This window comes from Megascapheus bottae, chromosome 28 (assembly GCF_031878675.1).
Source record: "Megascapheus bottae isolate mThoBot1 chromosome 28, mThoBot2.hap1, whole genome shotgun sequence".
Taxonomy (NCBI): domain Eukaryota; kingdom Metazoa; phylum Chordata; class Mammalia; order Rodentia; family Geomyidae; genus Megascapheus; species Megascapheus bottae.
In genome coordinates this window covers 14,603,889-14,629,971 of record NC_143536.1, presented here as the reverse complement: position 1 = coordinate 14,629,971, position 26,083 = coordinate 14,603,889, and the positions used below count along the sequence as shown (strand labels likewise).

At 48.1% G+C, this 26,083-nt stretch overlaps 1 protein-coding gene across 1 annotated transcript; it reads left to right on the top strand.

The window, feature by feature from the left end:
• Positions 1-790: 790 nt before the first annotated feature.
• Ppil2 (peptidylprolyl isomerase like 2) lies at positions 791-25,811 on the top strand. The gene is made up of 20 exons (XM_090320549.1): positions 791-962; positions 4,070-4,119; positions 4,905-4,950; positions 6,119-6,181; positions 8,604-8,655; positions 11,207-11,258; positions 13,788-13,879; positions 14,451-14,540; positions 15,096-15,171; positions 17,115-17,275; positions 19,182-19,257; positions 20,048-20,154; positions 20,981-21,070; positions 21,376-21,409; positions 21,942-22,059; positions 22,884-22,940; positions 23,370-23,442; positions 23,530-23,592; positions 23,711-23,847; positions 24,132-25,811. The coding sequence occupies exons 1-20, from the start codon at positions 931-933 to the stop codon at positions 24,226-24,228; spliced, it is 1,566 nt and encodes a 521-aa protein (XP_090176675.1). The 5' UTR covers positions 791-930; the 3' UTR covers positions 24,229-25,811.
• The last annotated feature ends 272 nt before the right edge of the window (positions 25,812-26,083 follow it).

The following is a 26,083-nucleotide window of genomic DNA, read 5'->3' as shown; positions in this document are numbered from 1 at the left end:
TGCTTGATTCCTGGACTTTAGCAAATACATTCACTGAGCCTTGGTGCATGCCCATTGTCTTGTTTGGGACTGGAAAATAAACTAAGCAGTCCAGGTGCCCGTGTCTTTCCCTAAAGGGCTTATATCCCGTACTCCTCTGTGTGCATCGATCAGTACACAGGAAAACATCACTGTAGATTACAAATGGGATAAGCTCTATGAGAGATGTGTGGAGAAGGGTGGACAGTGTTCTTGATCTTTTCTGTTATGTATGTTGAAAACGAGTTAAGTCAGTTGTGACCTGAGAACAGGCTTTGAGTGCCTAGATGGATGATGCCTCCAGAGTAGCTAGGATTGGAGGCATGTAATCTATTGGCCCTTAGGGCAGGGCTTTGAGAGATTTATCTCCAATTAACCACCAAAAAGCTAGTGCCAGCTTGAGCAGAAAAAGCTAAAGGGCAGTGCCCAGGCTCAGAGTTCAAATTCTAGTAATAGGATACATGTATGCACACGCACACGCACACGCACATCATGAGTTCATGCTTATTTAGCATGCTTGGGGCCTGGAGTTTAATTCTCAATCACAACAGGCCAGGAAACATACTGATTTGGCTCAAGGGAATAACTTAGCAGGAGAATCCGGGGTGGGGGACTGTGGTGGTTTCGAACAGGGGTAGCATTGAGCGTGGACTGGGCTGGTAACAAGGTTCAGCTTGGACCGTGGGGAAGACGCAGAAACTGACCAGTTCTGCTCTAGCGCCAAAGGCACCGTTCCACGCCCAACTTTGCCTGAGTCCTCGGTACCAGGAAAACTACAGTTCCCGGCATGCCTAGCGTGCATTTCCGGAGCGGAGGCACCGAAACCCGGAAGTACTCAGGAAGGAGCGCGATTCTAGGTTTGTACGCCGCTGCTTTTCCGCGTCCGCTGGTTCTGCTGTCGCCGCTGCCACCATGGGGAAACGACAGCACCAGAAGGACAAGATGTAAGTTTGAGCCGCAGCCAGGAGCGGCGTCCTCTCTCGGTTGGAGTTCTTGGCCTGAACTCATCACACAAGTCACTTCCTTCCAGAAGCCTCCGCCTCCTCCCCGGGCCCAGCTCAGCGTCCGTAGCCTCCGGCGCCCGGCCCCGGCCCGGCAGTGTCTCCTCAGCGGCCGTGGTCGTCCTCCCGACCCCCCTCAGCCCGCACTCGAGCTTGGGATGTCGCCGTCTAAGGCTGCCGGGCCTGTTTGTGTGATGCCGTTTAGACCGAGTAAAAGACGGGACCCCCGGGCTGTTTTTCCGCTGTCTTACCGTGTGTGTGTCGCTCCTGGGGCCTGGGCACCGGCCCTGAGCGCTTCCCCCGCTCCCCCCCCGGGGACCTTGTGGTGGTTAGTTGGAGATGAGCGTCTCATGGGCTTTCCTACCTTGACTGATTTCAAACCTCCATTCCAGCGCGATTAAAGGCCCGGCGCACAGCTTTTGTTGTCTATTGAAAACAGTGTTTTGTTCCCCCCACCAGCAATGGGGGGGGTTCCACATCTGGTTCAACTCACGTCATTTGATTGGGCTTCTCATTACATAGTGTCCACTCCCCCCACACCCTTTCTTTTCTCTTCCCCCTGCTCTTCTTTCTCCTCCTCCTGCTGCTGCTGCTGCTGCTGCTGCTGCTGCTGCTGCTGCTGCTGCTGCTGCTGCTGCTGCTTCTTCTTCTTCTTCTTCTTCTTCTTCTTCTTCTTCTTCTTCTTCTTCTTCTTCTTCTTCTTCTTCTTCTTCTTCTTCTTCTTCTTCTTCTCTCCCCCTCCTCCTTTTTCCTCTTCTGCCCCCCTCTTCGTTTTTTTGGCCAGTCCTGGGGCTTGAACTCAAGGCCTGGACACTGTCCCTGAGCTTCTTTTGCTCAAGTCTTGTACTCCACTACTTCCAGCCTTTTCTGTTTATGTTGTACTCAGAAATAGAACCCAGAACCCAGGGCTTCATGCATGCTAGGCAAGCACGCAACCACTACGCACATTCCTAGCCAGTGTCCACATCTTTCTGAAGCCCTTTCATGGTGCTGCTTCACTAGACACTGGTTTTCTCAGACTCCATTTCTGGGTCTTAGATTTTTTTTTTTTAATCTCTAAGGGTGATTTGAAAGTTGAGTTGTCTAGTCTTGCATAATGGAACTTGGAACCCTGTGTCCCCTCTCGCACCTTCCCCATCTCATGTATGTTTTTATAGACAGTCCCTAACTTACTGTAGGTTGACTTACACTTCTTCAACTTTGTGATATTGTGAAGTAATATACATTTAGTAGAAGCCATATTTTGATTTTATTTATTTATTGCTAGTATCAGGCTGGTGCTTTACCATTTAAGCCACAGCTCTACTTCCAGCACCCCCCCACCTTTTTTTTTTTTTTTTTTTTTTTTAATGATAAAAGTTTCACAGACTTTCCTGCCTTGCCTGGTTTTAAGCCCTAATCCTTAGATTGGAAACTCCTGAATACCTAGGATTATGAGCGGTGAGTCACTGGCACCTGTTTTGATATTTGAATTTTGAGCTTTTTTAGGAGCCAGAAATATCCAGTACTCTTCTCTTACTAGATGCTGTTCAGAGACACCAAAGCAGGCACTCAGTCAGCTAGGCAAGCTTGTGGATAAATAATCCATACTTTGGAGTTGGCTGCTGGTGACTTAGACCTGTAATCTTAGCTACGCAGGAGGTTGATATCTGAGGATTGCTATGAAGCCAGTCTAGGCAGAAATCTGAGAAATTGAAAAGGTTATGTAAGAGCCAGAGACCATGAGTTCAAACCTCAGTATTGGGGGGGGCGGGAGTTTGGTCTAGTGGTAGAGTGCTTGCCTAGCATGCACAAAGACCCAGGTTGGATTCTTCAGTACCACGTACATAGAAAAAAAGCCAGAAGTCGTGCTATGGTTCAAGTGGTAGAGTGTTCACCTTGAGAAAGATCCAAGGACAGTGCTCAGGTCCTGAGCCCAAGCCCAGGACTGGCAAAAAAAAAAAAAACCCAAAAAACAAAAAAACCCCTCAGAATTGGCAGACACAATTTTTTTTTGCATACTTGGCTTACCTTCATTCCACGTGGAGCTTGTTATTTCTCTGTTCACCATGTTCCTTTAAATGGGGGCCTCCTCAGCTTTTTTAGGTACTGAGGATTGAATCCAGAGTACACCCTGTTCTCCTAAAATGAGCTATTTCTTTGATAATTTTGTCTAACTGTAGCAATACAGGTATTAAGAGGTATGCTGGGTGCTGGTGTCTTACACCTGTAATCCTAGCTACTTAGGAGGCTGAGATCTGAGGATCGAGGTTCAAAGCCAGCTGAGGTACTAGAGCCTTTTGGGACTCTTATCTCCAATTAATCACCAGAAAATTGTAAGTGGTGCTGTGGCTCAAGGGGTAGAATGATAGCCTTGAGCTGAAGGGTTCAAACCCTATGACCAACAACAATGAGGGGGCGGGGAGCAGAGGCTAAGCCAAGATAATTGGCAGATTAGGTACATTAAAGGCATTTTCTACTTGGCATTTCTACAATGGATTCCCCATTGTATATTATGGAGAAGCATCTGGGATTGGCCTCTCACCTCTTCATATTTGCCAAGGAAGTTCTACTGGTTTACCCAAGTGACTACTTTTCACTTTGTCTCATGTTCCACCAGCACAAACCCAAAGATCTTTCAATGACCTTAGGGGCCCTTTATGATCCATTTACTGTTTATCTCTATCTACCATTAACATTCTTCAGTGACATCTCCCATTTTCTACATCCTGCTTTACCCACCTCTGGGTTTTTATATGGGCTATGCCCATGCATATTACTTCATAACATTAAGTTGAAGAAGCCTTGATTTCATGTGCTTTGATCCTTTCCCCTATCAGGTCTTTTGATAATCCAGTTCATTTCCTTCAGAGCAAAATAGGATTGTTAATATTTATTTACTAGTCTATGCATCCCTTTGTCTGTTATATTTATCACTATGTGGCTGACACCTTGCAGATGTTTAATAAGCATTTGCTGAATGAATGGCCAATAGGACATCAGTTGCCTACTTCTAGTTTCCTTCCATATGAAGGGAATGTAGTAACATACTCTCTTCCTCTCTCCTTCAGGTACATTACCTGTGCTGAATACACTCACTTCTATGGTGGCAAGAAGCCAGGTAAACCATGAAATCTTTCTGTGCATCTCTAGGAATGGAGGTGGTACTAAGGAACCATGTCTTCATTAGAAATCACCGGAAACATGGATATCACGATAGACAATTAAGCTGAGGCCATGGTCTGTAGACAGGATATATACTTAACATTAGAGAAATTGTTTCATCTTAATGGAGATTTGTGTGTGCATATGTGCGCCATGGTACCAGGGCTTGAATTCGGGGCTTTGTACTCAACTTGCTTGCTTAGGTTTGGTGCTCTAGTACTTGAGCTACATCTTCAGCCTTTTTTTTTTTTTCTTCAATTTTTTAGCCTGACTTTTTTTTGCTAGTAAACTAGAGATGGAATCTTGAAGAATTCTCTGCCTAGGGTTTCAACTTCTTGAGTAGCCAGTATTTTAGGTATAAGCCCCTGGTACTCTGACTTTTTTGTTTTTGAAACACTTTCACAGTGTAGTCCAGGCTGGTCTGGAACTTGAGATCCTCCTGTCTTTCCCTGCTGAGTGCCAGAATTGCAGCAATAGGCAATCATCTTTTTTTCTTTTCTTTTTTTTTTTTTGCCAGTCCTGGGGCTTGAAGGCCTGAGCACTGTCCTTGGGCATTTTCCTCAAGGCTAGCACTCTGCCACTTGGGATTTTCTATGTATACGGTATCGAGGAATTGAACCAGGGTCTTTGTGTGTGCTATGTAAGCACTCCTAGCCCATGAATTTTTTTTCAGAAAATATAATTTTGATGGTAGGTACACCTGGATAATGTATTTTCTCCTTTTTATTTAATTTTAAACAGATATCCCACAGTCAAATTTTCGTCGTCTGCCTTTTGACCACTGCAGGTAAGTTTTAAATTCCTTACTTCCTTTCTATGTTTGTGTGCTGGTACTAGGGTTTGAACTCAGAGCCTTGTAGTCATCAGCTTTTTTGCTTATGGTTGTGAAACTTGAACCATACCTCCAGTTCCTTTTTTCCAAAATGCTTTGGACCAAATGTGTTTTAGATGTGTGAGTTTTTTAGATTTTGGAATAATATTTGCATAGACTACCAGTTGATCAGCCTTAACCTGAAAATCTGACATGTTTTAAAATCCAATGGATTGGGGCCGGGAGTTTGGCCTAGTGGTTAAAGTGCTTGCCTAGCATGCATGAAGACCCGGGTTCGATTCCTCGGTACCACATACATAGAAAAAAGCCAGAAGTGGTGCTGAGGCTCAAGTGGTAGAGCTCTAGCCTTGAGAAAGTCCAAGGACGGTGCTCAGGCCCTGAGCTCAAGCCCAAGACTGGCAAAAAAAAAAAATCCAATGGATTTTCAGGTTAAGGATGTGCATCAGACCTTTGAAAAGGAATCAGGGATCTCACACAGATGCAGTCTGCCTTTCCTCCACAGTAGCTGGGATCTCTGTAGCCCTCTACTCCCACATTCATGTTTCATAGCTTCTGAGGGGCTCCTGGGGCTACTGTCTTAACTCAGTTACGTGCCCAGCACATAGGGAAAGTGAGGATGGTGTGTGCACTCTCTCTCATCAGAGTCAGGCAAAGTACTCCAGATCACCTTGTCTCACTTCAGTCCCCCCTCAGTCCTTCTCTGGAAGGGTAGGAAGAATCACTCTTAATAGAAACGCTTAGTCTGTCTGCTGGCTGAGATTTTGGAGAGTAAATCCCAGCCCCGTTTTCCCAGGTCCACCTCCACAGGTCTCTGTTGAACTTGACATGATAAGTAAAGCTTACATGCTGCACTGGGGTGTGTAAGGAACTTGGCTGCTGCTGTTGCACAACGGCTCCTGCATTATCCTCTGGCACCATGCCTTAGTCTTAATGGTCTGGGGGTGAGGAGGGAGAGCATCGGGGTGGCCACCAACAAAGGCTGTGCAGTGGGACCCCTGGAACTACTGGAGGAGTGACTGAAGGGGGGAAGCCAGAGAAAAAGATTGTGAGAGCCAGTCATGGTGGCTTGACTGGCCGCATGGCATGACAGTGTGCCCAGTAGGAGTAACTTTGTCCTTTTCAGTCTCTCCCTGCAGCCCTTCACTTCCCCAGTCTGCACTCCAGAAGGTGTCATCTTTGACTGGCTGTGAGTATTTCTTAATTTTTTAATCTGACAAATGTAATGAGATTGCTGTCATGCACAGTGAAGGAGACATTGGGTTTGTTATTGCAGGTAGTGCTAATGTCACCAGTCTTGGTTACAAGTGTCTCAGGAGCTCTAGATGGGCCTCATGGGGACCAGGAAGGATAATCAGGACCTCAGGTACCACAACAGTGCTGCAGTCATTGCCGAGAGTGGATTGAGTCCTCCTTTATCCCCACTATGCTAATGTTCTGACTGCTACACTGTACCTGATTGACAAACTACCAAACTGGGGCCCTTCCAGGTTATGGAAGCAGAGCCATAATGATGGCACACAGTACATCTTGAAGTATTATGTCCAGTGTTATGTTTCAGCATAAGTCAGTTTCTGTAATTTTTTTTATTATTTCAAGCTTATCTTAGAAAATTTGCAAAAATACTTCAAAGAAAAAGAAAAGGAAAAACATCCCATAATTTCATTCTTCAGCATCACCACTGTGAATATTTATCCTTTTTGTTTTGAATTTATTTGTAGTGCCACAGCTGAGCTAACACTGTAAAGACCAGTTCAGCTCACTTTTTTTTTTTCCCCCAGTCCTGGGCTTGAGCTCAGGGCCTGAGCACTGTCCTTGGACTTTCTCAAGGCTAGAGCTCTACCACTTGAGCTTCAGCACCACTTCCAGCTTTTTTCTATGTATGTGGTGCTGAGGAATCGAACCTGGGTCTTCATGCATGCTAGGCAAGCACTTTAACCACTAGGCCAAACTCCCGGCCCCTCAGCTCACTTTTTGTTTTTGTTTTTGGCTGGTCTTGAGCCTTGAACTCTGGGCCTGGTGCTATCCTTAAGCTCCTTTTGCTCAAGACCAGCACTCTACCACTTGAGCTACAGCACCATTTCAGGCTTTTTTTTTTTTTTTTTTTTTTTTTTTTTTTTTTTTTTTTTTGCCAGTCTAGGGCTTGAACTCAAGGCCTGAACACTGTCCTTGAGCGTTTTCAAGGCTTGAGCTCTGGCTGGGAGTTTGGCCTAATGGCAGAGTGCTTGCCTAGCATGCATGAAGAACTGGGTTTGATTCCTCAGTAACATATACATAGAAAAGCCGAAGTGGTGCTATAGCTCAAGTGGTAGAGCTCTAGCCTTGAGAAAGCCCAAAGACAGTGCTCAGGCCATGAGTTCAAGCCCCATGACTGGCAAAAACAACAAAAACAAACAAACAAACAAACAAAAAAGGGCTAGAGCTCTACCACTTGAGCCACAGAACCACTTCGGGCTTTTTCTATGTGTGGGGTATGGAGGAATGGAACACCGGTCTTCATGCATGTTAGGCAAGCACTCTACCATTAGGCCAAACTCCCAGCTCCTATTTCAGGCTTTTTCTGTGATTAATTAGAAATGAGTCTCATGGACTTTCTTGCCTGGGATAGCTTTGAACTGTAATCCTCAGATCTTAGCCTCCTGAGTAGTTAAGATTACAGGTGTGAGGCATTGGCTTAGCTTACTGATGAAGAGAGCTTTTCTCTCCATGTCAATAAAAAATCTGTATAACTATCATTGCTCTTTAAAAAAAAGAGGGGGAGGGGGGCAAGATGAGATCTTGCTATGTTGACTACATCGCCTGAAAACTCAAGAGCTTAAATAGTCTGCATGCTTGGTGAGAGGAGCACTGGGATCTGAGTAGATGCATTCTACTGAGCTTGGCTGCAAATATGTTTGATTCTGTTTGGTCTGTTGTTCCATTATACACACATGAAAACACATGTTTATGCTTTCTTACTCAGCTATAGTTTTTGCTGTTTATGCATGATTCAGTCAAAATGCTAAATGGCCTTGGAGTATATAGCTCAATGATAAAGTACATGCTTGGCTTGTGTGAGGCCTACACCAGCCTTCCTCCACCAAAAAAAATTCCTGAACATATTTAGAAATTGTATATCTATAAACAGTGTGCTGCTTCCTTCGATAAGGGAAAGGAACTCTTTCCTCCTACAAGAAGGCTCGGCTGGGGCCAGGAGTTTGGCCTAGTGGTGGAGTGCTTGCCTAGCATGCACGAAGGCCCGGGTTTGATTCCTCGGTACCACATACATGGAAAAAAGCCAGAAGTGGTGCTGTGGCTCAAGGTAACCTAGAGAAAGCCCAAGGACAGTGCGCAGGCCCTGAGCTCAAGGCCCAGGACTGGCAAAAAAAAAAAAAAAAGAAGGGTCAACCAACTTATAGACCTCTTACTGAGATGCAACTAAGACCTATAGCCTCTAATCTTAGGGTATGGTGTTAGGCAAGCACTCTACCATTAGGCCAAACTGCCAGCCCTAGCCTGAATTTTTTTTTTTTTTTTTTTGCCAGTCTTGGGGCTTGAACTCAGGGCCTGTGAACTGTCCTTAGGCTAAATCTTGATGCCCTGGTAAAATATTCTGTTCTCTTTCTCATCAGAAATATTGGTCAATGGCTTAAGAAGTATGGGACCAACCCCAGCACTGGAGAGGTAGGTAGCCATGCGGGAATTTCAGTGATGTTAGTGAGATTTGTCCTTTTGCCTTTCCTCTGTTCTGGTGGTGTTCATGCACACACAGATGACATTGGGAGTAATCTCTTTCCCCACATACACTTTTTTTTTTTTTCACCATTCCTGGGGCTAGAACTCAGAGCCTGGACACTGTCCTTAGGCTTCCTCAAGGCTAGTGCTCTACCACTTGAGCCACAGGACCACTTCCAGTTTTTTCTGTGTATATGATACCAAGGAATTGAACCAAGGGCTACGTGGATGCTAGGTAACCACTCTACCAGTAGGCCACACTCCTGGCCTCTACACATGTTATTTATTTGTTTAGTTAGTTCTCATGTATATCATCACTGAACTATACTGCTAGTCCTCTTGGTGTGTGTATGTGGACGGGGTGGGGGTTGGAGTAGCAGGGATCCTGGGGCTTCAACCAGGCCTGGTCACTGACCCTGGGCTCTTCTGCTCAAAGCTAGTGCTCTACCACTTTGAGTCCCAGTGCCACTTTTGATTTTGTGGTTAACTAGAGATAAGAGTTTCATGGATGGGCCGGGAGTTTGGCCTAGTGGTAGAGTGCTTGCCTAGCATGCACGAAGACCCAGGTTCGATTCCTCGGTACCATATACATAGAAAAAAGCTGAAGTGGTGCTGAGGCTCAAGTGGTAGAGCTCTAGCCTTGAGAAAGTCCAAGGACAGTGCTCAGGCCCTGAGCCCAAGCCCAGGACTGGCAAAAAAAAAAAAAGAGTTTCATGGACTTTTGTGCCCGTGCTGTTTTTGAACCATGATTCTCAAATCTCAGCCTCCTGAGTAGCTAGGATTACAGGTGTGAGCCACTATGCTCCGTTTCTTTCTTTACTTTTAATGATTAGGTTTTTTTTTTTTTTTGCCATCACTGGGGCTTGAACTTAGAGTCTGAGCACTGTCTTTGGGCTTTCTCAAGGCTAGAACTCTACCACTTGAGTTACAGTACCATTTTCCAGCTTTTTCTTTTTTTTTTTTTTGCCAGTCCTGGGCTTGAGCTCAGGGCCTGAGCACTGTCCTTGGACTTTCTCAAGGCTAGAGCTCTACCTCTTGAGCCTTAGCACCACTTCCAGCTTTTTTCTATGTATGTGGTACTGAGGAATCGAACCCAGGTCTTCATGCATGCTAGGCAAGCACTTTAACCACTAGGCCAAACTCCTGGCCCCTTTCCAGCTTTTTCTATGTATGTGGTTTGGAGGAATCGCACCTGGGTCTTTGTGCATGCGAGGCAAGCACTCTACCACTAGGCCAGACTCCCAGCCCATTCTGCTTAGGTTTCTTTTCTTTTTCTTTTTTTTTTTTTGCCAGTCTCAGGGACTGAACTCAGGGCATGAGCACTGTTCTTAGGCTTTTTTCCCTCAGGGCTAGTGCTCTACCAGTTGAGCCACACCACCACTTCTGGCTTTTTCTATGTATGTGGTACCGAGGAATTAAACCCGGGTCTCCGTGCATGCTAGGCAAGCACTCTAACCACTAGGTTAAACGCCCAGCCCCTACTTATGTTTCTTAAATATTCATACAACAGAATAAGCTAAACACCTAAACACCTGGGTACCCCACTAGTACTAAAAATACCTAGCTATTAACCTGATCAAGGAAGTGAAAGGCTTCTACAGTGAAAGCTATAAAATGTTTCAGACAGAAATTGAAGAAGACCAGAAGATGGAAAGGCCTTCCATGCTTATGGATTGATAGAACCAATTTATGAAAATGGTCATAGTGCCAGATGCAGTGGCTCACACCTATAATCATAGCTACTTAGGAGGCTGAGATCTGAGGATCAAGGTTAGAAGCCAGCCCAGGCACAAAAGGACCTGAGACTCTTATCTCCAGTTAACCTCTAGAAAATGGGAAGTTGGGCTTGGCTCAAGGGTAGGGTGGTAGCCTTGAGCTGAAGAGCTCAGGAACAGTGCCCAGGCCCAGAGTCTAAGCCCCACGACAAAAAAAAAAAAAAAAAAAGAAAGAAAAATAAAATGGTTCTAGTGCCAAAAGCAGTCTACAGATTCAGTACAATAACCTGAAAACTAGAGAAATCCAAAATTTTATAGAGAGGTATAAAAGACATAAGACAGCAAGAGTGATTTTGAATAAAATACAACAACCTTGGAGATAGAACAATCAAAAATAAGCTTACCATAAGATGCTCAGAGAAGGATCAGGCATTTAGCTCATTGGTACAGTATGTGCTTTACATCTTTAAGGTCCTGGGTTCAGTACCTGATACCCCCCCAAAAAAATTGTGTGGAAGTCTTAAAAAAAATTGTGGGAGTCTAAAACCAACCTCTGTCCTCCACAGCCTCATCCTTCAACTTAGGATCACCTCTCAGATTTGTCAGTGTTTGTGTCTGCTAACCTGAGCTCTGTTTACAACTTGGGGGAGGGTTGCAGATTTCCTAAACACAACCCCCAGACACGTGCTGCATTGGAGCTTAGACTGGAGTCCTAGCTGTACCCTAGGGCCTCCAGAGGTCCGAGAACTTCTCCACATACTTACTCCTTATTAATTATCTTTTAGAAACTTGATGCAAGATCTCTGATAAGTCTGAACTTTGCCAAAAACTATGAAGGTAAGTCATTGTCAGCCAGTTCTAAGACTGGCCCCTAGAACCCCATAACCCCTGTTTTTACCAAGTTCTTTTTTTGTGTGTGTGGGTCATGGGGCTTGATCTCGGCCTGAGCGCTGTCCCTGAGTTCTTCAGCTCAAGGCTACCGCCCTACCCTTGAACCAAGCCCCACTTCCCATTTTTTAGAGGTTAATTGGAGATAAGAGTCTCAGGTCCTTTTGTGCCCAGGCTGGCTTTGAACCTTAATCTTCAGATCTCAGCCTCCTGAGTAGCTAGGATTACAGGCATGAGCCACCTGTGCCTGGCTTGAATTTTTTTTTTCTATTCTTTTCTTTTTCATCTGAGATCAGGACTAGAACTTGGTACCTGATGCTTTCATTCATTGGCTAGTGCTCTACCAACTGATCCACACCTCCAGCCTTTTGTTCTTTTGTCTAGTTGGCTTAGAACTGTCATCCTCCTACCTTTCTGCCTTCCTTGAGTAACTGGGATTACAACCATATACCACCATGCTCAGCTTTGTTTTTTGTTTTTTTTTTTTTGCCAGTCCTGAGCTTGAGCTCAAGGCTTTAGCACTGTCCTTGGATTTTCTCAAGGCTAGCACTCTACCACTTGAGCCTCAGCACACCACTTCCGGCTTTTTGCTATGTATGTGGGGTACCAAGGAATCGAACCCAGGTCTTCGTGCATGCTAGGCAAGCACTCTACCACTAGGCCAAACTCCTGGCCCCAGCTTTGGGTTTTTGTGTGTGTGTGTGTGTGTGTGTGTTTGCCAGTCCTGGGCTTGAGCTCAAGGCCTGAGCACTGTCCTTGGACTTTCTCAAGGCTAGAGCTCTACCACTTGAGCCTCAGCACCATTTCTGGCTTTTTTCTTTATATGTGGTACTGAGGAATTGAACCAGGGTCTTCGTGTATGCTAGGCAAGCACTCTACCACTGGTCCAAACTCCCAGCTCTCAGCTTGCTTTTAAAATAAGGTCTGGCTCTTTTCCCAGACTGACCTCTAACTACATTGCCCTGCCCACCAAGTAGCTAGGATTATAGATGTGCCTACCACAACCAGCCCAGTTTTAAACTGAGGTAGGCAAGGATGGAACCTCAGGTATTGGGCATATTTACCCATCAAAGACAGGGCATCGTGAGCTGGTGGCCTTTGAGGGCACAGTCTGGCCTTGCAGGGCAAAGAGTACATCTGGCTGAGGCCATTGTCTATTCCTCGCTGAAGACAATCTGTTCAGGGTGAAACCCATGATGTGCATCTGGGCTGTGTGGGTGTGAGAGGTCTGGAGGGATTTGTAGATGGCTTTGGGGCTGGGCCTACATAGCTTGGGGGCCTCTTGCTATTTTTTTCTTTTATTTTCCTTTTTTTTGGTGGTTTTGGGGGCTTGAACTTGGCCTGGATGCTGTCCCTGAGCTTTGCAGCTCAAGGCTACCACCCTACCCTTGAACCAAGCCCCACTTCTTGTTTTCTAGAGGTTAATTGGAGATAAGAGTCTCAGGTCCTTTTGTGCCTGGGCTGGCTTTGAATGTTGATCCTCAGATCTCAGCCGCCTGAGTAGCTAGGATTACTGGCGTGAGCCACAGCACCCGATTCCAGGTCCCCTTTTTGCCTACAGAAAAATACTCTGCTTCCGCCTACAAGGACCTTGCATCTTGGTTGGTGGGAGAAAAAAACCAGTCAGCTAATCAGTGTGTTAGATGCTGGTCTGCCATAGACGAAAGCACAGAAGGGTTAAGGGAGAGAAGGTCACAGATAAGATTTGTGAGGAGCGCCTATGGAAGGAAGAGGGGAGGGAATTGGGTGAAGATCTGGGCAAGAACATTCTAGACGGATGTGTAATCAGTTCCAAAGTCCTAAGACGGTCATGCAGTTGAGAGTTTTCATGTGTGCCCAGGCGTCCAGTGTTAGTGGAACAATGGGAGTGAGGGATGGGGACAGGAGACGTAACTGGGGAGGTTGGGGATGGGGCAGGAGGCAGAGCCAACTTGCGACACCTGAATGGCTAGAGGAGAATCTGGGCATCTATTCTGAAATGAGAACTTTACTACTGAGAGGAAGGATGAGATTGGGCTTCATTTACTTTATTTAGGTTCTGAAGACACAATCCAGGGTTTCGTACATTATTAAGCAAACCCTGCCAGCCTGTTTTTTTTTTTTTTTTTTGTTGTTGTTGTTTTTTTTAAGCATCAATTGTGGGGCTAGAACTCTGGGCCTGGGCACTGTCCCTGAACTTTTCAGTGTTCAAGGCTAGCACTCTACCATGTTGAGCCATAGCCCCATTTCCTAGTGGTTAATTGAAGATAAGAGTCTCCTGGTTTTTAGCGCCTGGGCTGGCTTTGAACCACAATCCTCAGATCTCAGCCTCCTGAGTAGCTAAGATTACAAGCATGAGCCACCTCGCCCAACTTGGTTTTGAATTCTTGATCCTTCTGCCTTAGTCTTGTAAATAGTTAGTCCTATTTGGGTGCCACGGTGCCCTGCTTTGTCATAGTTTTTGAGAGCACTGCTGATCTTTCTCTGCCTTCTGCTTAGGAAAGTACCACTGCCCAGTGCTGTTCACAGTGTTCACTGACAACACCCACATTGTGGCTATCAAGAAAACTGGCAATGTCTATGCCTACGAGGTAGGAGCTGGTTGGGGTGGGGGTGAGTTTGTCACTGTGAGCCTGGCTGTCCTTGTAGCATTTTCAATCATCCGTACAGGGTATCTGCCAGGCTCTGGCTGTGCAGCCTTCCCACTTCCAGATGGGTCCAGAATTGGGGGTAGACGCCTGACAACAGCTCCTCAGTAGTTCCTCATGCCCCTCAGTGGAGGGGGTGCTGAGCCCCATAGGGCAAGGGGAGGTAAAGTCCCCAGCAGGCAATTGTCCCCAGGCTGGTGGGAGGAGCTCTGGCAGGAGTGGATCTAGGGACAGGTAGTGGGCAGGGTCGGGAGAGTGGGGAGCAGCCTGGCAGCACCACACGTGTTCTTGGGCCTTTTTCCTTCCACTTCGGAATATCTGCAGAATCTGGGTGGCCAGAGCTTCCCAGGTGACCTGAGCCACTTGCTGAAGCCCAAGTGGCTTGGGTAGTGCTCATTGGCAGGGAGAAGGTGGGCACCTGTTATGCTTGTTCTCTGCTTGTCTCTGGTCCCAACACTGGGCCAGCATCTGGAGTGGGAGTGGGCCCTGGAACACCAACTTGTATCTGGCACAGGCAGTGGAACAGCTGAACATCAAGGCCAAGAATTTCCGGGACCTGCTGACTGATGAGCCCTTCTCCCGCCAGGATATCATCACACTCCAGGTGGGAGTTGCCAACTGCAGGAGCTCCCACCTGGGCCCAGTTAGCTCTCAAGCTTGGTGGTCTCCTCTCTCACCATCTGCCCTTATGTCCCCTCCTTCCCCTTTTGTCATCTTGTGTCTTTCCACTAATCCCTCCTTCCATCCCAGCCTCAGAGCTTCTCCTGTGAAACCCCTGTCCCCACGTCCATCTCGGCCTCAGAATGGATTGACTACTCTGCAGGCTACTTTTGCACTGCCTCCTAAGATCAGGGACAGGATGTCACATGCTCATATATAGCACCAGTGTGGGACATTTCTGTAGGTGAAGGTGGATGATGTAGAGAAGCAGAGTGGTTAGGTCTTTCCTGTGGCTTGTCCTGTGACTCCTGAGTCAGTCATGTAGTTGTGTGCTTTGTCTCTACCCACCCTTCCTTGGGCAGGGTCTCTGCCTAGCTCACTAGGCCTCTCGCAGCTAACAGCTTCTCCCCTCTGGGCCCTGGTTCATCTGTGCATCTGTCCTACTGTTGAGCTGCAGCCAAGCAAGCATTCACACTATTGGGTTCTGTTCTTGCTACAGGATCCTACCAATCTGGACAAATTTAATGTCTCCAACTTCTTCCATGTTAAGAATAACATGAAAGTAACGGACCCAGGTATGTATAACTAGAACGTGCTTCGGGTAGTATAGATGGTGTTTTGGGGAAAAGCTTTCCCCAGCCTAGGGCCTACAGGGCTATGGCTCTACTCCTAGGCCTCTCATTTCCCAAATCCATGCTCAGTGCCAAGTGTCCAAAGACTCAGCTAAAGGCAGTCAAGGAAGCACCAGCCATTCTCACTCACCACCCTCTGGCATATCTCTACACATAGATTTATTTAGCTTCAGTGGTCAGACCAGAATATCATAGGATCAGGCCCATATATTGATGTCTAGTCCCTGCCCGCAGGAAGGGTGGGGTAGAGATATCCTGTAGAGTGACCAGTACATTCTGATTTCCCACTTGGGGAGGCCTTTCCACCTCATTTTCTCTGCTTACTGTGGCAGTTTTGCAGCCATGGATGAGTCAGCAAGACTCATGCCCAGTGGTGAACTGTACGAACTAGTTCAGATTTTGGAGGGAGGGGACTCATTTCATGGCTAGGGATTGCTGAGTAAGAGACTGAGAGTCTGGGAGTAGGGTCCAAGGATGCCAGCACCCAGATGAGCCACAACCTAGCTTTTTCTAAGTCACTACTACGATTTGACCTCAGCGCCTTATGCTGGCTAGGCAGACTGTTTACCTTTCAACATCACTAATTCTTTTATGTGCTTAATTATTATTATTTTTTGTTTTGCCGGTTGTGGGGCTTGAACTCAGGGGATGAGCCCTGTCCTTGGGCTTTCTCAAGGCTAGAGCTCTACCACTTGAGCCACAGCACCACTTCCAGCTTTTTTTATGTATGTGTTTTTTTTTTTTTTGCCAGTCCTGGGCTTGAACTCAGGGCCTGAGCACTGTACTTGGACTTTCTCAAGGCTAGAGCTCTACCACTTGAGCCTGAGCACCACTTCCGGCTTTTTTCTATGTATGTGGTACCGAGGAATCGAACCCGGGTCTTCATGCATGCTAGGCAAGCACTTTAACCACTAGGCCAAACTCCCGGCCCTATGTATGTGGTTTTGAGGAATGGATCCTCCAGGTCTTTGTGCATGCTAAGCAAGCACTCTACTACTAGGCCAAACTCCCAGCCTGTGACCAATTTTTTTTTTTTTTGTGGGTCATGGGGCTTGAACTCAGGGCCTGGGTGCTGTCCCTGAGCTCTTCAGCTCTAGGCTACTGCCCTACCCCTGGGCCTGGGTGTTGTCCCTGAGCTCTTTAGCTCAAGGCTACCACCCTACCCTTGAGCCAAGCCCCACTTCTTGTTTTCTAGAAGTTAATTGGAGATAAGGGTTCTTTAATGCTCGGGCTGGCTTTGAACCTTGATCCTCAGATCTCAGCCTCCTGAGTAGCTAGGATCACAGACGTGAGCCACAGCGCCATGTGCCACCGCGCCCGGCTCAATTATTTTTGAGATAGGGTCTCACTGTCCAGAAACACATCTGGACCACAATCTATTTTTGGCTTCCTGCTTTAGCTGAGATAATAAGTAAGCACCACTATGTCCAATTTCTTCCATTGAGAAGAAACCTCATAGATTTTTCTGCCTGAACTGGCCTAGAATTTTGCTTTTCCTAATCTCAGCCTTTCTAGAATGATAAGTGGCCAGTAAGGATAATCATTAACGTTATACAAGTAACATGTATACTGTAAGATTACTGTAGTATAAGGTAAATAAAAAAAAGGCAGAAGGCTAACAAGCCTTCCTTTCTGTTTAAGCCTCTTGTTGGTTGTGTGAAGAAGAGCTCTTTGAGTCTGAGACTGGCACCATGGCACTGTGTTTTACCATTCTCACCAGAGCTGCTGAGCTGTGACCCAGGGCCTACACTGTGGCTGATAGCCCTGGCAAACTTGTCAGTAATTCTGTTCCTGTGACTATCTGCTCTAGATCTTGGTTCCCACTGCACCCATCTCTAGACACCACTGGGATCCAGTTACTCAAGGCCTTTCTCTATACTTTGTAGATGAGGAAAAGGCCAAACAGGACCCATCTTACTATTTGAAAAACACAAATGCTGAGACCCGAGAAACCCTACAGGAGCTGTACAAGGAATTCAAAGGGGATGAGATCCTAGCAGCCACTATGAAGGCCCCAGAGAAGAAGAAAGTGGACCAGCTGAATGCTGTGAGTAGACGACTATCATGTTGCCTCTCTGAGCCCAGTGGAATGATCTTTGAAAGACACTCATAAATCTGGAATACCTCTTCCCTTCCCTCCTCACTCCCCCCACTCCCTCCCCAACTCCTGGGCCCTGGATACTTCCATCCCAGTGCTGCTGAGATGTTGCTTCCAGCAGGTGGAGTAGTCACCCAGACTGTCATGATGGGTATGAAATGAATGAACCTGACCATCTAGGAAAGCTACTTCGCCTCAGGAAGGGCAACCTTGCCACCTGGTCCCAGGTTCAGGCTAGGATGGCCAACTACCTGCTGGCATTGATGTGAACATTTCTCCTCCCCTTTTTTGTTTGTCAGCCTTGGGACTTGAACTCAAGAGCCTGGGCACTGGACAGTGACATGTAAGCTTTTCTGCTCAAGGCTAGCACTCTTACTTCTTTGAGTCACAGTGCCACTTCCAGTTTGGGGATGTTTGGTTAGAGTCTCACAGACTTTCTTACCTAGGCTGGTTTTGAACTGTGATTCTCAGATCTCAGCCTCCAGCCTCCTGAGTAGCCAGCTAGCATTACAACATTACAGGTGTGAGCCACCTGTAGGCCTGCCCAGGTAGGCTTTTTTTTTTTTTGTCTTGGGGCTTGAACTTAGTGCTTGGGCACTGTCCCTGAGCTTTTGCTCAAGGCTAGCACTCTACCACTTGAGTTACAGCACAGTCTACAGTCATGGTCTTTTCTGTTTATGTGATACTGACCAATCAAATTCAGCGTTTACTTTACCACTAAGCTACATTCCCATTCCTTAGGCCTTTTTTTTTTTTTTTTTAAACTCAGGCACAGCAGTCCAGAATTTGCAGGTCTGTAATAGAGAAAGCAGGACCCACTGAATTTCAATGTGCCCAGGGCAAAATCAGAGGCTGCAGGGCCTGCTGAATACTCAGCCACTGAGGTGTTGGGAGCTATGCCCAGCCCCTTGGTTGGAAGTGCTTCCCAGGGGAAGTCAAGCTGAAGGCAGCCCTAAGTCTCTGCCCTAAGGAATTATCTAAAGAATTTCTCTACCACTAGGCCACACTCCAGTCCCAGATAATTTTCTTACTACAGAAAAGCATACCGATCTTTTAACTGGGAATCAGTGTCTCATGCCTGTAATCCTAGCTACTCAGAAGGCTGAGTAATCTGAGGATTATTGTTCAAAGCCAGCATAGGTACAAAAGACCATGAGACTCTTATCTCTAAGCACCATTAAACTGGAAGTGGTACTTTGGCTCAAAGTGGTAGAGTACTAGCCCTTAGTTGAAGAGCTCAGGGACAACATCCAGGCCAGGAGTTTAAGCACCATGACTGACAAGAAAAAAAAAGGGAGGGTAGGGGGCAATAGTTTTGCCTAGTGGTAAGAGTGCTTGCCTAGCATACACAAAGACCCAGGTTTGATTCCTTGGTACCACATACATAGAAAAAAAGCCAGAAGTGGTGTTGTGGCGCAAGTGGTAGAGCTGCAGCCTTGAGAAAAATCCAAGGACAGTGCTCAGGCCCTGAGCCTAAGCCTAGGACTGGTAAAAAAAAAAAAAAAAAAAATTTGCAAGCATCTTGTACTTCTATTTCTAGAAAATGCCGGTTGGTTCTTGTATTTATTCCCAGAATTTGACTTAGTGTCATCAATTAGAGCCCAGTTGAGGCCGCCACCCAGACTGACCTTGATACCTCTGTCTGGTTTTGGCTCTCTATTGCCATTACTGCACTCCATGTCTTCTGATCTGTCTGGTTTTGGCTCTCTATTGCCATTACTGCACTCCATGTCTTCTGATCCTTGCTGGCTCCCAGATGTAAATGAGGCTGTCCCCTGGACTTGTGGGTGGTGATTAGGGAACCATCCCGGCAGAGGTACCAGGCAGGGCCTGAGCAGTGTGGTTCTTCTTGCAGGCCCACTATTCCACGGGGAAGGTCAGCGCTTCCTTTACCTCCACTGCCATGGTCCCAGAGACAATTCATGAAGCAGGTACCCACCTCTGACTCATTGGTCGCCAGGCATGTGAGTTTACATGTCACCAAGCAGGGTGTCCGCACCATTGTCATGCCTGCCCCTCAGGATCCACAGGGCTCAGGGGTCAGGTGGGCAGTGTTCTTGCAAGGTGAGTTTTGTGTCAGATACAAGATAAGCTTGACTAGGAGATACTGTCCTCACCATGTGGCCCCCTGCCCCTGGTGGCCTATTCCTTTAGGCCCCTGGCCTAACCTGGCATTGACCTTCTGGGTTCTCATCCTGCCAGTGGCCACACTTTCACCCAAGTTTTTGCTCCTTGCTGTCCTATGCTGCTCCTCAATTCATCATTTTGAGTATTCTCCTCCCTTCCCCTTTTTGTGCTGGTTCTGAGGCTTGAACTTTGGCCTTGGACACTGTCCTTGAGCTTTTTTGCTCAAGGCTAGCACTCTACCACTTGAGCCACAGCTCAACTTAGGGCTTTTTTGGTACTTAATTGGCATTAAGAGTCTCATGTGGTTTCTTGCCTGGGCTGACTTTGAACTTCAATCCTAGATCTCAGCCTTTTGTGTAGCTAGGATTACAGGCGTGAGTTACTACCACTCTGTGTGGGCCCCCCAAACCCATAGTGTCCAGGCAAGCCTAGACATAGACAGGGCAGATTCATGCCCTTTGATCCTGTGCTCTCCCCAGCTGGAAGAGCTGTGGAGCTGGGCCTGGGTGTTAGGACATTAGGACAAGATGGGCTTTGGGTAGTAGGGCTGCCCCATACCCAGGGCAGGTGGACAACTCAGGCCTCTGTTTGTAGCTGCCATCGACGAAGATGTGCTGCGTTACCAGTTTGTGAAAAAGAAAGGCTATGTACGTTTGCACACCAACAAGGGAGATCTCAACCTGGAGCTGCACTGTGACCTGGTAAGTGTTGGGGGTATCCCCTCCACCCAATGCAAGGTGATTTGGGGCCCAACTGACAGCCGTGTCTTAAATATGAAGCTGTAGTTACATGTGTTTATAGAAAATTCCATATGGGAGAGTTTGGCCTAGTGGTAGAGTGCTTACCTAGCATGCACAAAGACCCAGATTCGATTCCTTGGTACCACATACAAAGAAAAAGCTGAATGTGATGCTGTGCCTCAAGTGGTAGAGTTCTAGCCTTGAGAAAGCCCAAGGAAGTGCTCAAGCCCTGAATTCAAGCCCCAGGACTGGATAAAAAAAAAAAGGGCGGGGGGCTGGGAGTTTAGCCTAGTGGTAGAGTGCTTGCCTAGCATGCACGAAGACCTGGGTTCGATTCCTTGGTACCACATACTTAGAAAAAAGCCAGAAGTGGTGCTGAGGCTCAAGAGGTAGAGCTCTAGCCTTGAGAAAAAATCCAAGGACAGTCCTTAGGCCCTGAGCTTAAGCCCAGGACTGGCAAAAAAACCCAAAAAACCCTGTAAGCCCAGCAGTATACTGAGGTGCCCTGGATTCTTTTCCTGGGGCTCTTGGCCTGGCACTTTCCCTGGCTGCTTGGTGGATACATATGCAGGCATGAATGCATCCCAGTGAAGGGTCCCAGCTCCTGTGCTGTTCCACAGTGGGTCACACGGCTACAGAAGTCCTGTTGTTGTTGGACTTTGCCTTCCCTTTTGGGGGTGATTAAAGTAAGGTTTCTGGGGGCTCTGCTGCTCGTGAAGCTGCCCTTCCCTGCTGCATGATAAACACCCACATGACTTTTATGATTCTGCTGGTGGCTGTTTTACAGACACCAAAAACCTGTGAGAACTTCATCAGGCTCTGCAGGAAGAACTACTACGACGGCACCATCTTTCACAGGTCCATCAGGAACTTTGTGGTGAGGGCAAAAGGCAGCATCATGCACAGATGGGTTTGTAAATGGGGGGGGCATTAAGAACCACATGCACTTGTCCAGGGTCCTGGGCCAGGCTGTGGTGCCAGGGCATGGCAGGTCCTGTCAGAAATCTGCAGGCTGAACCTCAAGTGCCCAGTCCAGGCAGACCTGGGTTTTGGCAGAGGTTGTCAAAAGGCGCTGTCCTCCCTAAGGCCCAGACCTTCCGGTGGGGAATATATTCAGGCAGGGCCATCGGTGGGTGGTAGCCTCAAGCTGTACCTCAGGCTGACTTACTTTTGTTCTTGCAGATCCAAGGTGGTGACCCCACAGGCACTGGCACAGGTAAGTGCCCATGCCAGGCCTGTCCCTGACAGCTTTGGCTACTCTGAGGGCCAGGTGGGCAGGGATATGGATGTGGAATCTGACATGTGGGGTAGAATTGCAACTCAGTCTTGGCTCTGTACCACTTGAGACACGTCCCTTGGATTTTCCATCTTGAGGCGAAGTCTCTATGGTAGGTAAAGAGTGTTGCCTCCTCTTGGTGCCACCAGTGTCCATCAGCTCTTAAAGGGAGGCTTGAAGGCCTGAGTTCTTTAACTGACCTCCCTCCTGCTTCCTCTCAAACTTGCCTGCCCCTTCAGCAGCATGAGCTGCTTTGCCCTGTGCATTGTGCTGAGGCAGCCTTACAGCTTTGACCCATAGGCCTCAGTCCTATGAAGGCAAGCTGTGTGGATGGCAGCTAGCCCTCAGGGAGGTTGGCTACAGGGTACCTCAGAGCCCAGGGTTCTCTTTAAAGTGATGTCTCTTCAAGGAGGCATCAGTGAATGGCTCAGGTTTTTGTGGCTGCCAACTGATTATACTCTTTCTGTTCTAGGGGGACAGTCGTACTGGGGCAAGCCCTTCAAAGATGAGTTCCGGCCCAACCTCTCTCACACAGGCCGTGGCATCCTCAGTATGGCCAACACAGGGCCCAACACCAACAAGTCTCAGTTGTGAGTCTGTCCTGTTGTTGTACCTGGCTAGTTGTGTAGGTTAAAGAAAGTTCTTCTGATCTCCTGGGGTTTGTCAGGTTATGCTGAATCTGAATGAAAGCCAGTCTGTAGCATACCTAGACCAAGCACGCTTCTGTTATGGAAAAGGGAGCCCATGCGAAGCAAAACGGGTCAGAGTAAGTGCCTGTGAGAATGGGCTCTCCCTGGAGGGACAGCGCTGATAGAACCAGAGCTGTTTGTGAGTGGCTAGGACCCTGGATGAGGTGTGTAGGGGACGGACAGCTAGGTGGAGGTGCTGGGAGAGAGAGGCTAGGGAATAGAGGAAGGACTCTGTGTCAAGTGTGGCTATAAGGGAGGGCTGGTAGTGCCTGGAGATGCCTGGCCATGTAGGCATGTAGGTACTGTAGAATAGCCATGCATTTTTACATTTGTCCACTATCTAAGAATGTGTCTTGATTTAATATGTCATTTATTTGTTTATTTTGCTAGTCCTGGGGCTTGAATTCAGGGCCTGGGCTTGTCCTTGAGCTTTCTCAAGGCAAACGCTCTTCCATTTGAGCCACACCACCACTTCCAGCTTTTTCTGTGTATGTGGTACCAAGGAATCAAATGCAGGGTTTTGTGCATGCTAGGCACATCGTGGCCCTCAAGGCTGCTTTTTTTTTTTTTGGCCAGTCCTGGGCTTGAGCTCAGGGCCTAAGGACTGTACAGTCTGCACAGCGGACCCTGGATCCACACATTCTCCTGTGTGGATCTAGCAGCTGGCAAGAAGGGGTGGACTGAGCTGAGCTCACCGCTCTCCTGACCCTCTCGCCCTTCTCCAGCTTTATCACATTTCGCTCCTGTGCCTACCTGGATAAGAAGCATACCATCTTTGGACGGTAAGAGCAACTGTTTCATGGGCTGTCTTTCCCCAGATATACGTACACTTGTGCTCCCCCAGTCTGTCTTATAATGCTGCCAGGGACTGCGATGTGCAGAGTGAGGACCTCATAGGTTTCTGCGGAAGGGGCTTAGTTCTTCATACCTTGTAGCCTGTGAAGGACATGAATCCCAGCCCAGTCTGGCCAGCTGACCTGGCCCTCCCACCTTGGCATCTTTTTTTTTTTTTTTTTATGGGTGGGTCATGTGACTTGAACTCAGCCCAGGCGCTGTCCTTGAGCTCTTCAGCTCAAAGCTGCTAATCCTCTCTTCTGGCTGGCAGCCCCACTATTGGCTCTTCTGAGCTTGTGGGGTCCTGCACTATGGGCCAGTCCCCCATAGGGGTCCTACGTTGGGTACCTGCAGACCCATCTCTGACTCTGTTTCAGGGTTGTTGGGGGTTTTGAGACACTGACGATCATGGAGAAGATAGAAAGTGACCCCAAAACTGACCGCCCGAAGGTAAGTGCCCAGGGAGAACAGAAGAAGCATCCTGATTACTGGCTGGGAGGATTCTGTACCTACTCACTGTTCCCCATTTGCCACCAGGAGGAGATCCGCATCCTCACCACCACAGTATTCGTGGATCCATATGAGGAGGCAGATGCCCAGGTGAGGGCATGGAGTAGCCTCTTAGGGCATACCTCTGTGCATGTGTCCTTCTCAGCTGGGGCAGGATGGCCCTGCACCTGAGATGCTCTGGATCAGCTACTGTCCTGTTCCTCCCCAGATTGCCCAGGAGCGGAAGAAGACACAGCTTGAAGAGGCCCCAGAGGCCAAGGTCAAGACTAACCAGCCCCAGTCTAGTAGCCAAGGCCCCCAGACATACCGTCAGGGGGTGGGCAAGTACATCAACCCAGCAGTCACGTAAGTGCCACCATCCATGTCCCTCCAGACAGCTGGAATCATTTTCCACTGTTCTCAAGAAGGGCAGATCAAGTGGTGGTTAGAAAACCATATGCACCTGTTGAGACTGAGCTTATAGTCTGGAAGTTCCCACAGCCAGAGGGGACAGCCTTGTAGGTATGAGCAGGGCTCTGTGTAGGCTGACGACCTTGGGAAAATCATGCTGAGGGAGTCAAAGAGGGCACATGCAGACCTGGCTCAGCTCAGATCTGGCATCTCTAGGCAGCTAGCGTCTCTCTTTTCAGGAAACGAGCAGCAGAAGAAGAGCCATCAACCAGTACAGCTGCCTCTGTGACCAAGAAAAGGCCCAGCCGGGGTTTTGGAGATTTCAGCTCCTGGTAGCAGAGGGCTGCCACCCTGGATCTGGGGTGGGGTGCAAGGAGGCAGGCTGTGTCCACAGCACTGTGTTCTCTGCCCTTGTAAGCTGCTTGACAGGCTTTCATTCAATAAAACCCCTGCCTGTGGACCCATTCCTGGCCCCTGGGAAGACCTGGTCATCCCTCACCAAGGAGGAGTCTGGCTTCTAAGGCTTGAACCCAGCCTTTTGGGTCTGACTTTCCACCTTGCTTGGGTTGCTGGGTTGTAGGTGGGATAGGATTATTGACAAAAAATTGGCTCCCCACCATATTGTCCTGTCCTCTCTTCTGTCATCTTAAGGATGGTCACTTGACCAGTGCCACCACCTAGGACCATGTTAGAAATACAAATTCTCAGCCAAGAGCAGTGGCTCATTCCTGTTATCCTAGCTACTCAGGAGGCTGAGATCTGAGGATCGCCATTCAAAGCCAGCCCAGGCACTAAAGTCTCTGTGACTCTTGTTTCCAATTAAGCACTAGAAAACCGAAAGTGGCTCTGTGGCTCAAGGGGTAGGGCAGTAGCCTGGAGCTGAAGAGCTCAGGGACAATGCTCAGGCCCAGGGATAGGGTGGTAGACTTGAGTTGAAAGAGCTCTTGGTTCTCTGAGCTGGCGAGCTTTACAAACCATTTCTAGCTACTGTCTGTTGCTTGGGCGGGGCTTACCCACTCTGCTAGCTGGTCTCCTGTTCTCCTCTGTCAGCCATACCTGCATGAGGCTAAGGCCCATGCATGTAAGGGCAGCTGGGAGTCCCCCAGCTGAGGAAGAGGCCTCTCTGCTGCAAGCCCAGCCCATCCCCACCATCTCTGGCTTGCCCCTTACCTCTCATCTGCAGTCTCAGGATCTGCTACCTCCCCCACGAGCGCCTTTAGTGTGGGGACATTGCCCCAGCAGTGTCTGTCTAGACAGCCTGAGTCCCACTTGATGTCCAGCCCAGCCTAAGCTCCGTTGTCTCTGCTTTACCACTCCTTTCCAGTTTGTTTTAAATTCTAACTTAAGCTCGAGTCTTAGTTTTCTTTTTCTTGGAATTCTTGACTCAAAAGCTCTTGATTCTAGAACATACCTTGGCCTTTTTTCATCTCGGAAGCAAAGTCCTTTGTCTCTTGGATGGCAGACACTTAGCAACCCCCACTCTGCCCTTGCTTAATTGCACATGGCTGCTGAGTGAGCTTGAGGCACTTTTGCCCTCTGTCATCCTCATGCTTGTTACTGGCTGTTCTTGGGCTGAGAACAGATCTTTACCCCTTGCCTGCAGCCCCCTGGCTCTACAGTGACCTTGTAGCCCACCTTGCCAGTCTCCCTCCAGCTCTAACTCCAGACCACCTGATCCCTCCTCACACAGCGGAGCTGGGCCTAGCGCAGGGCTGACTACTGGGTGACTGTGGGCCTGTTTGCCTCTGGAGCGACACTAGGGTGCCAGATGTGAGAGCTAGGAACTGGCTCTTCAGGATGTCCTCACTGTATTCCTGAACTTGTTTTCCTGGCCATACTTAAAAGCTCCCGGTCAGTTAGTGACAGAGCAGCTGGACCCCAGCAGCTCTGGACCCTTCTGAATTGCTCTGAGACTGTGAGCCCTGGCATTCTGGAAACGAGGCTCCTGAATAGTGAGCACTATAGAACCAAAAGCTGGAGATCAAACGCTTTATTTGTAAGCCTCACATAGACAACAGGACCCAAAGGGTGGCCAGGGGATGTAGGAGGCTGAAGGGAATGCGCATGCTTGAAGCCTGGCCGTTCTGCTCCTCTTGGTGAACATCCAGCTGCCTGCAGGCTGCAGCCCATGTACCCCCTGCCCCTCTAGCCTTAGCCAGCAGTAGCCTGCACCTGCCCCTGCGGGGAAGCC

Bases quoted from the DNA above. Each gene is read 5' to 3' on its own strand.
- Ppil2 (XM_090320549.1), top strand. From the start codon at position 931: ATGGGGAAACGACAGCACCAGAAGGACAAGAT. The intron at 22,060-22,883 runs GTGAGTCTGTCC...GCCCTTCTCCAG, and splicing joins AACACCAACAAGTCTCAGTT to CTTTATCACATTTCGCTCCT. The intron at 23,593-23,710 runs GTGAGGGCATGG...GTTCCTCCCCAG, and splicing joins ATGAGGAGGCAGATGCCCAG to ATTGCCCAGGAGCGGAAGAA.